At 42.2% G+C, this 15,217-nt stretch overlaps 1 protein-coding gene across 1 annotated transcript in view; it reads left to right on the forward strand.

Moving 5' to 3' along the window:
- zc3h3 (zinc finger CCCH-type containing 3) overlaps nt 1-15,217 on the forward strand; it is a 54,796-nt gene that overhangs the window by 300 nt on the left and 39,279 nt on the right. Inside the window, exons 2-3 of the mRNA XM_044043781.1 lie at nt 1,932-3,015; nt 3,208-3,380. Of these exons, the coding sequence (XP_043899716.1) occupies nt 1,932-3,015; nt 3,208-3,380 (1,257 nt within the window). The remainder of the gene's footprint in view (nt 1-1,931; nt 3,016-3,207; nt 3,381-15,217) is intronic.

Here is a 15,217-nt window from a genome sequence, read left to right on the forward strand (position 1 = left end):
AAAAGATTAAACACGGAGTTACACTATTGTTGTCATCCACCAACGACATCGACACATGTCCGTCCTTTTCTGTGCACTGATTCAGCCGCAGCTAGGCTAGGTTATATCGCCACGCAGCGTTTAACGCGACAATTGAACTAGATGTGTTTCCTAAAACAACATAATTACGTCTTCTCAGTCCCTCTACTTACTTTACGTAAGAGGTGACGTTTTTTGTTCGTTTTTAGATTTAAAGGTGTGTATTTCGGCGAACATTCTGGGCTCGAGTGGCTGACATCAAAGCCACCGTAGCTGTACTTCCTGAAGATTTTCACAATAATGTCCACACCAGATACATGGATACGTTTGAAGTCTTTATCTCAGCACATAAAGGGTCGATTGGTGATATATACTATGTTACAAATTAAGGCACTCTAAAGTAAACGGTCTCAGTCAATTTCACTCGCTGGACATCATTACTTCATGTCTCCTCAGGGTGGCGCTGCTCAAATCAGTGAGGGGAAACTTGGGCGGAAGTCACCTGGCCAATAGACTTTATTGTCTATATTGTGATTAAACATTTTGTTTTCTTCAGTTAGAAAAGAAAAAGTAACTGTTTAATCAGGGTATTCAATCATTACAATGCAATAATGCTATTTGTGACAAATTCAAAAGTGTGTGAATGAACCTATACATTTAAAGAAAAACATACAGAAATAACTCATAACTTAATTGAAGGGCCGCGTGTTTGAGACCTCTACTTTTTATAGATCAAAGACATGGTGAATATTTGTCATCGATCAAAGCAGAGTTAGGCAGTTGGTGGAAAGATGATGCAAGAGAAATCATTTTAAAAAAAACATCAGATTTAGGTAAAAACTTCAATCACCCATGAATCGGTCACTCTGTGATTAGACAGTGTGGAAATCCACAAGGACAGACAGATTACATGCAAGTTCAGCCACAAACATGGAAGAGAGTGATTATCTGATGGGGCAAATTGAGTCACTTCAGGGTAAGTCTGTATGAGCAGCGTGTGGGTTTGAAAGGTAAAGTCACAGCTGTGATTAGGTTTAGCTGCTGGCACATAGGTACAGGTTAATGTTAGCTGCCAGAAACCAGGTAATTGTTGTGTCAACAACATCAGTGTTTCCCCTACATTCATTCAGCTGTGGCTCACCACCATTAAAAGAACACATTGCTATTTAATTGTCAACTGTTTTGATATTCGATTAAACAGTTTGCATATCTATTTTAAAAAAATAAATAAAATCAGCTTCTTAAATGTGAATATTTTCTGGTTTCTTTGCTCCATTTAACAAAGAAATCTTAAGAATCTGAATCATTTTCATTTGTCATAGTTTTTAGGTTTGGGAAACCATTATTTTTTATTGTTTTTACTAATGTAAAAAAAACAATACTCGAGTGCTACAACTGAACCAAGAATCAGGCTTTTTCAAAGTTTCTCCACAAATGTTCGGGTTTATCATTTTACCTCAGATACTGTAGTTTGCACTGTACACAGTTTCAAACGGCAAAACAATGCAACTGATTCATTTAATATTTATTGTAATGTCTGTTTATGGTTGGTTTTCCTAGAGGTTTGTCCTTTTGCCTTTGTAGTACATATTTTTATAAGAAACTTGATAAATGTATCAATTTTTTTTTATTTTTTTATTTTTTACTTAAAAAATATAATCCACCATAGTGTGGATACAAAGCATAAGTTTTGTTCAACAAATGGTTACTTAACTTCAGCAACTATGTGTTTTTTATCAGACTGAATAAAAAAGAAAACCATCCCAGCATATCAAAGTATATAAATGATAAAAAAAAAAAAAAATCAGCATCATATATTGTTGTCATTAGATTCCCTGATTTCTATAGATTGGCATCTGCCAAAAAGTCAAATTGTCAGGTGACCACTAAATCACTCTTATTTCTATTCACAGACCTCATCAATGAACATAAGAGGGTCCATGGTGACGGACTGTTTCCATCAGCTGTCCAGAGGGATCCACAAGCTCCAACATCAGCCAGAGGCAGAGGTGGCAGCACATACTTCAATTCATACAACTCCAGAGGGAGACATTATGCCCCTGCCCCTGCAACTGAGTACGCAGGGAGTTGGAGGAAAACACATTTTCTCAGAAACAAGAATCCTCAGTCCTCTACTGGATGTCCTTCAGCTCCAGCCTCCTCCTCCTCCTCCGTGGTTCATTCTAGTATCCGGCCTGCGACTCGCAGCATCTCACTGCCCAACTCTAGCAGAGGAGATAGCGGTGATAAAACCAAAACGGCTGCTTTATCGTCAGGGTTTGCTCAGCAGAAGAAAGATGGCCACACTTGCAACATCGCGGGAATAGAGAAAGATCCAGCAAAGGTTGGGTCCATAAATGGTTCATATCCACGTTCAAGCTCAACAGGCCCAAGCTCGCAACACAAACAGACCGGTACTACAGAATTACCCCCCTCTCTTCTGTCGAAAGGAGCAAAACAAGCTCCCCTGGCAACTGCGTCTCTCACCGGCAAGGCTCCAGCCACCAAGTCTTTTGAAAAAAAATCCAAGTTCACGTGGGTGAAGAGCCAAAATGATGGAGTGTTGGAATCCAAGCCAGGCACCTCCATTTCTCCATCCGTGGAACAAACTGTCAGTGTTTCTCCAACGTCAGCCCCCAAAGCTGCGTCCGCCAGTGGAAGCTCCTCCACAATTGCTAAGAAAACCCCTGCCAAGAAGCTACCGCGAAAGCTTAGCCCGGCCGCTGCCGCGTCAAAGATCTCCAAGTACAAATGGGTTTCCTCCTCCTCCACCGGAGCCCAAGCCAAGACCTCTGAAAAATCACCTGAAACCCTGCTTCTCCTTCAGAGAGCTCACGACACGGGAGAGGCCACCAAGAGACTCAGAGGTGATCGTAGTCACAGAGGAGTGAGAGGCGGCCTGTTTGTTTCGCCGTCTCGTGCCTCCCCTCCGTCTTCCTCCCCCGGAGGTTTCAAACTCCGCAGCAGGATGAAGATCATCAGGAAGTCTGCCAACAGGTAAATAATGGAAACAAACGCAATGTGTGTCACCGTCTTTTGCCAGAAGGTGGCAGCAAAGTACACCATAACTGCTCCTGGCTGTCTTAGACTGCTTCCATTAGACTTTTCTTGTTATAATCTTCTTAATAGTAAATTCCAGTGTCCCGCTGATGAAATGCTTTTCTTTCGCCCTCTGTGTTGTGACGACAGTGGAGGTGGGTCAGAGAGGGGAAGCAGCCCGTCAGCAGGGAAGAACTTCCCGCAGGGACGAACGCACTCCTCGACAAGGACTCCCCCGGGCGTCAGGAGGACGCCCTCCAGGGACCTCGTGCCTTTTGGCCGGCACAAGTTGAGGCGGCTCTCCCCCATGTCACCGAGAGCAGGTAAGGGCACAGACGAGCACAAGAGTATTGTTTAGTTGCTGCTGTAGCCCTCGTTGTTTATTTTCTGCGGAAAAGTAGCATTAAATGGTTGGGGGGGTGGGGGCGGGTGTGACTGCATCTAATCAGGTTAGTTGTGGTCAAGCTCCATTTGTACAAACCCATCAGCAATTACACTAACTTAATTTTTATGGCACATTTCAACCAGAAGAAGTGACAACAGTTAACAAAACCAAATCTACTGACAAAAACAAAAGGGTAGAATTTATCATTAAGAATAAAAGAAACACAAAAAAACACAACTTCTTAATATGCATTCCAGCCTGCAGGCTGATGATGGCGCTGTGACAACTGTTTTTTCAGTCTTGCCTGAAACGTAAAGAACTTAAAAAAAACCTTTCACTGCCTTCATTGAGGCTGATGTGATACATAATTATAATTGTAGGCCTTTTTCATTGCAGCCATTTTGGAGGAAAAGCACAGGTGTAAATGGTCAAATGAGTGGCCTGTTTTCCGTATCACATGCCTTTTGTATCTCTTGTGTCAGGATGATGGTTTAAATGCAGAATCATCTCGTCGTTGGTGATCTCTCTGCTGAGAAAAGCTCTAGTTCAGTGTAACTGAATTTCTCCATTTCAAATGATTTCCACTTCATTGCTGTTGATCCCTTGCATCCTAACTTTAGTCTCCTTGGTGTTTGCGCGTTGCTGTGCTTCCACGTCTCTTGCTTCTGTTATATAACGCGTTATTTTACAACCAGCAATTCTGACAAAAATGAATTGGTACTTTCATCCCGTTTCTAGTTTTCACATCTGTGTGCTCACAGTTTTTCAGTTCCTCACACTTGAGGTTTATAGATCTGTGCCAGGTACCATGTTGAGTATTTGAGTACATAGTAGCTCCTACATCGCTTTTGATTATAACACAACAGTGAAAACCTAATGATATTTATCAATATACTGCATTGTATGCATTTTAAATAATTGGCCCTTCAGCTGCAGCTCCAGTAGTAGTTACTCCCTGCATCCCCAGTAGAGGGCAGCCTCTCCCACCCATGGAGTGGCTTTTTTGTTGCTGGTTGTCATGGCAGAGGGTACACATGGGCAGGGGCGTGGGGGTTAATTGATTGCCCAATTCAGCCGTGATGGCGAACAAGTGCCGATAGCGGGTAATTTGCAGAGGTGGAGGCAGGCAGCGACACTGCTATCAAGCCCTGGCACTGCTCTCCCTCCAGTAGATAAAAAGGAGCTAATGCATAATTATCCTTTTGCAAATTGGATTGTTTTAACGAACTGTAGAATATAGGCCTAACCTGATGGAAAGCAATCATTGTTTTTACAGCCCCCTCCCTCTTACCCTCTCTCTCTCCACTTGCCCCTGCAACTCTCCGGTCATTTTGCGTTGCACCCTGCATGCCTCGTGCCCATCTTGGTATAATCTCCCCTACTCAATGGAGTCAGAAGACATTAGAAAAGCCATCACGATTAACATTAGGCTTTATTTGTTCCCTTGGCTCTGCGTATATCAGTCTGCCTCTCCTCGTCTCATATTTTAACCTGCGCCTCCTTCGTCCTGTTCTTCTTTTTGTTGTTCAGTTTTTTTTTGTTTTTTTTCACAAACTTGAATGGCCTGTGGTAAGAACACATGCATCTCTAATTAAAGACGTGGACTCCGAATTAGAGACACGGGAAAGGTGGAGCAAGGGTGAGTGCGGAGGAAGATGGAGTGAGGAAAGCGGCGTGCAGCCGTCTGCGCCTCTGATAAGAGCTGCTAATAAAGAGCAAATTGAATTACTAATGATGGGAAGCAGAGTCCCTATAGATGAGCCCGTTAACACCAACCTTATGACCACTCACACATGCGTGATAATACACTCACAAACAATGTTTCTTAATTTCCTCCTCAACGACTCGCTTTAACCTCCCCTCCTCATGTCGAGGTGGGGGTGTGAGCGTCTTCTGAGGTGCTCGGTTATCTGCGGTTTAATTTAAAGAGGGCATAAACCTAAGTAAGCAGTTAAAGCAGTAATGAATCAAGAGGTATGTGTGTGTATATGTATATATGTGTGTGTGTGTGTGTGTGTGTGCTTGCTGCATCCACATCCGGAGACAGCCATGTAGCCCAGATAATCTAATAAAACAGATAAATGTCAGGATCGGACAGAACAGAGGGGAGGATTGCTGAGCCGAGCGCCTTCAGGCCCCATGTGACAGGCTTCTGGTGCGTTTTAGGTCTCTATCTCACTCCACTCTCCCTCTCCTCCCTCAGCCTCGCTCACACGCTCTCTCTCCTCTCTGTAGCTGTCTCCATTGCTCTGTCATTTTTTACCCCAGTAAGCTCTCCACTTTGCTTTGCACACTTGTCTGTGTGTCTGAACTTCACTGGAAAGTCACTGTAGAGCTAGTGTCTAATTAACAAAACCAATCCAAGTATTTAATGACTGTTGATCAATCGCCAGATTATTGTTTGAATGTGAATTAATTATTCAACAACAGCCGAAACCAAAAAGATACCCGGATAACTTTCACAAGAGGGAAGAGACACAAGGTTTGAACGTTAAATAACCGAATAATCAAGTCATGAAAACAGATACTGGTGAGTGAGAGCTGTGATAGAAGACTCACCTTTCAGTTTGACATAAGTTGTTATTTATAATTTTTCCAACTAATAGTCGTTTGAGCTCTCTGGATGCTGTGGTGTTGCGATTGTCCACTCAGGACGAGGGTCCAGCTTGCTTTTGTGATCAGCTGCACTCAGAGCGCCCTCTGCTGGAGCATGTGGTCATTACTTCAGGTGTTCTATGGTGCTTCAAGGCTGTACATTTTGAACTCAAACCGGTTTGTGACGGATATTAGAATTTTGGATAGAGAGTGACGGGCCTAAAATCAAGTGGTCTAAGAAGAGAGCCAGAGCTCTGCACCTTGTGTGTCCTCTGTCCCCAGCCTTTTGGAAAAGTATATTTTGTGTATTTGTACGGCGTGGTTTCTTGCCAAAATGGCGTCGTTTTGATTCCGACTGATCGACTGTTCCATGGAATATAATGGAAAAGAGGCAGCACATTCACTCTGAGATGGAAGAGGAAAAATTGGGCTTTCCACTCGAAGTATTGGAATATTCGTGTTCACTGTTTTCAAGGCCATTGTATATTTTACCTTGAAGTAGTCTGTATTGGAAAAATGTTAATACTGTTACAAACCACAGAGCTATTATTAATCTGAAACGCACTCTCATAAAATGAGGATTTGGGTGTTTTGTGCAGTGTCTACTCCACGTTTAAATCATGAAGTCCACACAAAGTGGGTCTGATTGTTGACCTGTGTTGTTAGTAGTAGGAGTGGCGCTCTCACGGTGGCAACGCCGCCACCTTTGGTCCGTCTGCATCGGTTTACCATCCCCCACACCGCCCTCCGACACTGACACCACGGAGCCCATTACTGCCACTACCACCTTGTACAGGGATCGCGTTACAGTTCCTTCAGTGATCCCATTTATTTCAGCCATAAATCATGTGCTGCTCTGCATCGAGGCCCTGCTCCCACTACTCCCCATCATTTTCCCCTCCTTCTCCACTGATATGCATGTGCACACCAGTACTTGGTGCTCTGTGCAAATACTGTTGACTATTAATGACTGATATTACGATTTGGTGATTGTTAATGTATTTTAAAACATTATCAGTGCTTTCCTGTATTTATTACATTGCCATTTTGAGTAGTTGCAGTTCTAATAATATGCTTATTTTGCCACAAATCCATGTTATCAATTATTTATTATTTTAAGTTGTTGTTCCCAGTTTGAATGTGTCTGTCCTCGTGTGAACACACATAAACAAACCATTATTCAAATGGGTTCACACAATGCTAATTAAGCCTATCAGTTCAACACGACCCTCTGTGGTTAGATCTCGTTTCAACCCGTGGCATTCCAGCGCTGCACACAGGAAGTGATTTGTTAATGTCAAGACAGACGGAGGCAACAGACACATAGTGCTAGTACAGCGAGGTGGCGGCAAACGGGTTGGAATAGGACTGAAATCACAACGTTTCCCGGTGGTCAAACAGTTTGGTGAGGGGAAGAAAATGCTTCTAGTACCCACCCACCCCTGCGCTGCTTGCGAACACACACAAACGCACCCCCTCAGTCAGGTCTGATAGTTTTGTTTTTTGACAGAACACGTTTTCAAGTAATGTTGCCAAAGGTTCAACCCTGCAGCTTTAATCCATAATACATCTTTTTAAATAACTCATAAAAAATTCTACGATGGTGTATTTCTTAAAATCTAAATCTCCGTTCTTTCCCCGTATCGCAGCTTCAGCTGTTTGATGACTTGTCGTTAATCTCATTTTGCGTCCAATAATAATAATAACACTTTTCGAAAACTTTTGATTTAATTAACATTTCCGCTGGTTGGGATATAATAACACTCTATATAACACAGTAAAGCTGTCAGCCGGTACATTTTTCATGCATTGCAACATTTGACACTTCACTCCTGTCCTTTTCTGACTCGGCTTGGCACAACACGCGCCTGTTTATTTTTGTTTGTTTATTTGCATCACTGTCTGGTTCACACTTGCTCCAGTTTCTCCCACTTTTCCTTCACACTTGTGGCCACTCGGTCCTGCGCTCTCCTCCTCCACTGACTCACCCTCCCACATTTACACTGACGCAGCCCAGTACATGCACATTACACACACACACTCTCTCTATATCATGTGTTGATTATTTTCAGAACACTTTAATGGTCAAATCATTTTAGCACTGTGAGTGTGTGTGTGTGTGTGTGTGTGTGTGTGTGTGTGTGTGTTTTTTGATGCCAGGACCCCATCAGCTGTTTTTCCACATACCGTTCTCTCTAAATTCCATTCTCTAGTGCTCTCACTGTATTATCAGTTGGACAACGCACACATTTGCACCGTTAGGACCTTAACCTAATACACACATGCTGGCATTCTGCCCATTCCTCTTCACTTTCTCAGGCTCTCTGTGTCAAACAGGTGGACCACTTGTCTTCTCCTTCTGTCTGACTTCTGACAGACTGTGGTTATGTCTCTCTTCCTGTCCCTTCATACACACAAACACACACACACACACACACACACACACACTCACTCTACATGTGCTGTAGCCCCACACAACCAAACAAAGCAAAAGTCGTTTAATTGCCTTAAAGGAATATTTCACTGTTGGAAAGATAACTGTCTATTAAAACTGGGTCATCTATGTAGTAGAAATGTGAAATAATAAAGGCAGAAAAATTTAATTTTGGCTCATGTAGATGAACAACAGCAACTCCCAGAATGCACTGCGCCCGTTGCCCCGTGAGAGTCTTGCTGTCTCAAGCTTCGAAGCAGACAGTGCTAGTTGTATAAACACAGATGTTAAATATATACTACATATAAAAATACAAAAGAAAATACACGCTGCTGGGGGCCGGTGCTTGCCGCCACCCGCGGCCAGGGGCCGGAGGCCGGTGCTCACCGCGACCAGTGGCTTCTGGTTTTCACGGAAAAGCAGGTCTTTTCCCTTGCAGCCATATCAGTTTGAAAATGACATTTGATCATTGTCGTTCTCAGTTTACTGGAGAGCAAGTGCCGGTTAGCGTAACTGTTAGCAAAGACGGTGGACACCGTGTTTACGTTCTGGGAATGAAGTCTTATCCCCCAATGGGTGAGTCTAAAAAGTGCGGCACTGGCATTGTAGTTTCAAACCTTGAACCGATGTTTTCCGTAGGGCAAAATTGGACAGATTTTTTACGACTCAGTGGAAACCTGAGGAAGGGAAGCACAGTTTTTCTAGCAATACGGTGAAGTATTGATTTAATAATTTAGGCAGAGACGGCTGTTGTAGCTTTAAATTCTCGTCTGTTTTTAGCATTCTAGAAACCCCATATGCATTTATCTTTGAGCCTATATATACGCGGCGTGGTTATTCGGTTGCATGAATGATTCTGTCTCATGTACGACGGTGTCTTGTGCGAGACAGGCTCAGTATAGCTCTGTAACATTTGGCATTTTGATTCACCTCAGTATCCAGGGAGCCGTGTCATGCCAGTGACCGGACTCCTTTACAGACTCAATGTCCACAAGAGAACTACCTCACCCCTTGTGTGTGTGTGTGTGTGTTTTGAGACCCTTCCTCGTCCTCCTCCTTCAGACTCTCATTAAACTGTCAACTGGCCATAATTAAAGTTCAAACTCATTTGAGACGAACATGCAGATGGACGTGTGTAGGTTTCCTGAGGACATACTGAAAGCAGTGAACACTTGTAGCGCTTTGCTAAACCCGCTCAAGTGACCCGGCTCAGTTTCATTGCATGAGTTTCGAGTTGCTCAATGGGTTTTACCTTTTTAAAAGATTTGTCAATCTCATGTCATGTTCTCCAACATCTAACACTCTTCCATTCGTTTGACTTGGCTGCTGTGTGTGCCGTCATGTGTGGGGGCAGTTTTTAGTTTTTTTTTTACGCTACACAGTTTTATCTACACACAGAATGAGCGGCATGTGTTGAAATGTGCAATCAATATTATTGAGGAGTGAAACCTGAGCCTGGGATGACTGCGACTCCTTCCCAGTTAAGGAGGTAAATGTTTTCTTGGTATCCAGAGGAGCGGCTCATGTGCCAGGCTGTCCAAATAAATCAGAAACCTAACAGGACACAGGCAGAGCCCCACTAATTATTTGAGAACACATGCAAGTCACTTATTGGTAAATATCTCGGCTGGGGTAGGGGGTGTTGCCATATTTAGCTATGGGAGTGTGAGTCTTTGACAATAATCTAATACTAAAGGATTTTTTTTTATTATAGGATAAAAGGTTTTTACATCTGTTGACTCGTAACTGTGACATCACAGGTGTAATGATTGTTTCCTGCATCATTCATCGTCTTAAAGTAATGATTTGCTATTTCAATAATGGATTGATTAGTTGATTATCAACATCACAGTTTTTGCTTTACAATGTCCAATTGTTTTGTTAGTTCAGTTCACATTGCTGCCAGTGACTGAGACTAGTGGTCAGCTGATATTGGTTTTTCAGGGCTGATATTTATACCAATTATTAGTTAATGAGGCTGATGATCAATATTTACAACTGAAATGCATTTAAAAATGAACATTTTTAAATTTTACGTATTCCAACACACAAAAAATTGTTAAAATTTGTATCAATGCACAGGCACAGCCTTTTATTCTTTTATTAATTGTAATTACTTAAAAATAGGGCTGTAACTATTATTCGATTTTTTGATTATTAATCGACTTAGAGCTGAAACAAATTATTTGATTATTAATCGATTGCTAAATTAATCGTCAACTATTTTGATAATCATTGGTGTGAAGCTTTTTGCTTAGATTTCTGATTGTTTCAGCTTCTTTAATGTGAATATTTTCTTCTTTTCTTTGCTCCATGAAACAAAGAAATCATTGAACATTGAAAGTGAATCATTTTTGTTTGTGGACATAACGAGACATTTAAGAACCTCATTATTTCCAGGTTTGACAAACACTGATTGACATTTAACGTTTTCGATTACTAATTTAATCGCCAACTATTTTCTTCTTCTTCAATAATTAAAACAGGTTTTCAGATTTCTCAGCTTCTTTAAATGTGAATAGTTTCTGGGTTTTTTGCTCCTTGTATCAAATTCATACTGATCTTTGTTTCTGAAGATGCAAACAAGTACTCAACAGAATAATTCATTGTGATTGTTAAAATACAGTGTGCCAAATGTGACAAAATGCCTAATATTGGCCCCCAATACTCGGCTGGGCAGATAATTGAGCAACTCTTACTCAAAACATCATACATACCCTTTTTTCCCTAACTGCAGATTTGCCATGAGCTATCATTTCAGTATTTTTAACCAGCAGGACTGACTGTACAGTAGCAGTTACACTAAGCACACATATTTGGATTGTATCCATCCATGTGCACAGACGCTATCAAAGTTTCAATAGGCTAAATATTATATTTCATAAAAATGTTATTCTTTTGTTGCCGGGCCAAACTTGCATCCCACAAGATGGGGTTTCGTCACTATAATGTCAGTGTGTAACTCTGGATTTAGTGTGTGACATTCAATCGTGTGTGTGTCTGTGGGTGTGTGCGCGTGCGCGTGTGTGCATTTAGGTGCATGGAGTTTAAAGAGAGGTCTTCTATTACACCATGATATCATCATACTAATAAACTGATAAAGGGGAAAAAAATGAATAGAAACATCACACTTGACATGTATTTTAAAAGTGACGCAAGTTTCAGGAATATCAGCCTCAATATCTGCATAGCTGAAAGAAAACTTTTTATGTGTAAACTCAACATAATCCAACCAAATCATTTTATTGATAAATTGGTGAGTTTGTCAGAGCTCGTCTGCCTGACTCTGTTCTGTTCTGGTAAGAGGGAGGGGTCAAGTCGGGGGCTACTGGTAGGTGCTCCATAAATTTTCACCTTTTGTCAGCTTGAGAGTGGGCTGGTATTGCTGCCCAGCCCCTCGCCCTGTTGCCCCGCAGACTCTATGACAGTAACACTATCCCCCCGGAGCTCTTCTCCACATGTCTGCACACACTCATGTGTTACCATAATAATCATTGGGGCTATTGCCGTTTACGTGGGAAGACAAGCAAGGAGTCCGAGGAGTGCTCGGCATGTTAATTATGTCCCTCCACACACACATGCTCACACACACACACACACACACACACGCAGCACGGGCACGGACACATGGTTGAGCAGGATTGTGTGACTGGTGTGGGCAGCCATTCTGGGTCATGGCAGAGTGATCTGGGCACTGGACATGGCTGTTGACATGGAGGGATAGTTTATGACTCGAGGATCCTGTTAACGGATTTGTATGAAATTCATTAATTGTATTGCACGCTTAAATCACACAATACTATAGAGTTTGAAATGTGGATTAATTTAAAGCCTTTCTTAAGGTCTATTTGCTTGGGAGACCCAAGAACACGACCGTGCACTAACCCCCAACATCTAATGAGTGGGTGACTTTCTGAACGTTGAACCGATGCAATTTGTTTCAGTGGAGCACACTGCGTAATTGCAAGTTGTGAAGGATATCAAAATACCCTTCTGTTGGGGGTACCCAGCACTGGAACCTGCGGTCAAGATTGGCTGAGAGAGTATTGTCACTTCCACGGGACAATGGAATTGAAATGGGAGGGAATAGAACATGCTATTTGTAAATACACCCTGCATTATAAAATAAAGGGGATTAAGGGCGTCATAGAGTTTATTGGCTAGCTAACAAAGTTTATCGCCATCCGTACATGACACTGTTTACATCAGTCCAATATGACTGTATGCAAATCTGCAACATGTGGAGAGTTAAACAGCACTAGTTAAAAGCTGTAATTGTAGCAGCCCACTATTGAGAACTGGCATTTTAGTTTGGTCAAGTTGATAATCTCTTGTCAAGTTTGTGATGAGACTCTTTACAGACATAGAGTTAAAAGTATTTGATTTTTCATTACGGTTTGTTACAAAGTGCTCCGTTTCATTAAACAGTGACCATAACAAAAACTTAAATCTTCAGTACTTTTCATAATTTCTTCTCTACACTGTCCCTCTTTCTGGTCTTCCCCCGGTTCATATTCTGTGCTCACTGTATTTCTCTACTCCCTGTCTGTTCAGAGGCATTAGCTGTATACCCCCCCCACACACACCTTAATTGATGACTTGGCTGTAGTCTCGTTGGGTTGTTGGAGCCAAGCAGGGGACGAGACCCATATTCCTATAATATTTTGTGTCATGTGAAGTGATCAACCCATCATCCCTTCTAGCTGAGGTTTTATGATCATAAGCTCTTAGATATATATATATTTTTTCACATCCCAGTCTTTCAGTCTGTTTCCAATCTTTTATGTTCACCTTTCAATCTTACACACTCCCCATTGCATGGCTTGTCCTGGATCTCTATCCAAATTGCTCTCCAGGATGAGGTTTCAGGAGAAACCCGATCTCCTCATCTTCTTGAAATTTTTTCTCAGCCTTTCCAACTTTCCATTTCTATCTTACTGGCCTGGACACCTGAACCCCTCCACCAAGTCTATTTTGGTCTTGTTGAGTTATTCAGTGACCCCCTACTATCTCCCCTACTGGCCCCTACTACTCATTTACCATCCATCTAAGTCACTCCTCTACTCCCAGTCACCACTTGATCTCTTTGTTCCTCCCATGGGGAAAGTTAAGTTTTGTCCATCATCTTGGGCCCCATAGGTATTTGACTGTGTCTCCACCCACGACCAGCGCGCAAACCTCTAATCTCAATGCCTCGACTTTCCCCTTACATCTCTGACCTCTTGGCTTGCGGTCAGAGGGTAGGCTTCCTAAGTCCACCATAGCTCCCTACAGGTGTCGTCCAAATTCAGTCATTAAGAATAATGTTGTTGGGGTTACGAACAAATGTGGGACACATTCTTCAGCAAAGACACGACGGACAGGTGTAGAGTGCATCTGTCAAATGCTTTCTTTACTTCCTCTTGTTACTATAATTTGAATTGTTGGGTTTCTCTTCTCATTATAACATTATAAAGGTTTCTGCCTTGGTAGCTACAGTGCCTTGTGATTAGGCTATGTACCAGCCTTAAATCTGGTACATTCAACAAATAATTGCTGAACTCCCTTAAGGAGTTTTTTTTGTAGCCGTATCAATTGTGTATACCCAACGTGTTGCCCATGTTTACTTTGGGGTTTTGCCTCATTACAAAGTGGCTCAACAACCTGGGCAAACTGTTTTTTACTCCATCAGATCATGCAGAATATAGATCAGTGTTTTCATATCAGTTAATTTCACGACTACGGTGTATAACTTGCTGCAAAAACTATACAAATAAGGACCAAGTGGAGATAGTCTTTCATTTGCCCCATTAGTTTCTCATGTTCTCATTCTCACGTAACCTCTTCTTCATTCAACCTCCCACTTCCTCATCATCACACCAGTGTTTTAACGTGCCCTTCTGTTCCACTCGGCCTCAGTTGTGTTCAGGTGTCTGATAATGGAGGATTGTGTGTTTGTTTGTCACTCAGCATGCTGTTGTTAAAGCGTTTTAAGATAACGGCTAATTTCAGCTGGGCTGTATTGATTAGCTGCACTGGGTGGAGATTGTTTATATCCAGAGAAGAAAGCTGCATCCCCATCCACTGCTCCTCCTGTACCCTCACTCTCTCTCCTTTGGCAGGGGTCTCTCTCTCTCTGTCTCTCTCTCTCTCTCTCTCTCTCTCTCTCTCTCTCTCTCTCTCTCACTCTCTCTCTCTCTCTCACTCTGGTTGAATAATTAATGCTTAACCTATTTAATTAGTGAGATTTGCTCTGACCAGAAGCAGAGTAATTGAGTCATCAACCTTTTGTGTGTGATTGTGGAAAGTGTGTTGCTGTGTGTGTTCATCGCACATACTGAGGTGGTATGAGGTGTCTCACTACATTCTTCCTCATTCACTCTCTGGTTTACACTAGTGCTGTTGTTTTGACGTCATGCCCATGATTTGGCATTTGTGGTGACGGAATTATTACCTAAGGTATTATTACCATTTTAGTATTGCACCTCTGGTTCTTCAAGCTGTGTTTTCAGCATGTATCATGTCAGCAGTTCCAATGAGTGGCTAGTAGAAATGGGTTGAGGATTTTTTGGAGGGCTGTGGTGCCAGAAGGGACGTACTGAGGACCGTAGTGTGCAGGCCAAAGGACTTACCTAAAAAATCTAGCAGTTGACGCCTACAAAATATAGCCTTTACCATGAGATCTTTACTTACTTACTTAAATGGCCTTACCAGGTCATCTTGGCCCTAACCCGAACCTCACTTTTTCTCAATGCCTAACCCTAATC

This window comes from Solea senegalensis, linkage group LG14 (assembly GCF_019176455.1).
Source record: "Solea senegalensis isolate Sse05_10M linkage group LG14, IFAPA_SoseM_1, whole genome shotgun sequence".
Classification (NCBI taxonomy): domain Eukaryota; kingdom Metazoa; phylum Chordata; class Actinopteri; order Pleuronectiformes; family Soleidae; genus Solea; species Solea senegalensis.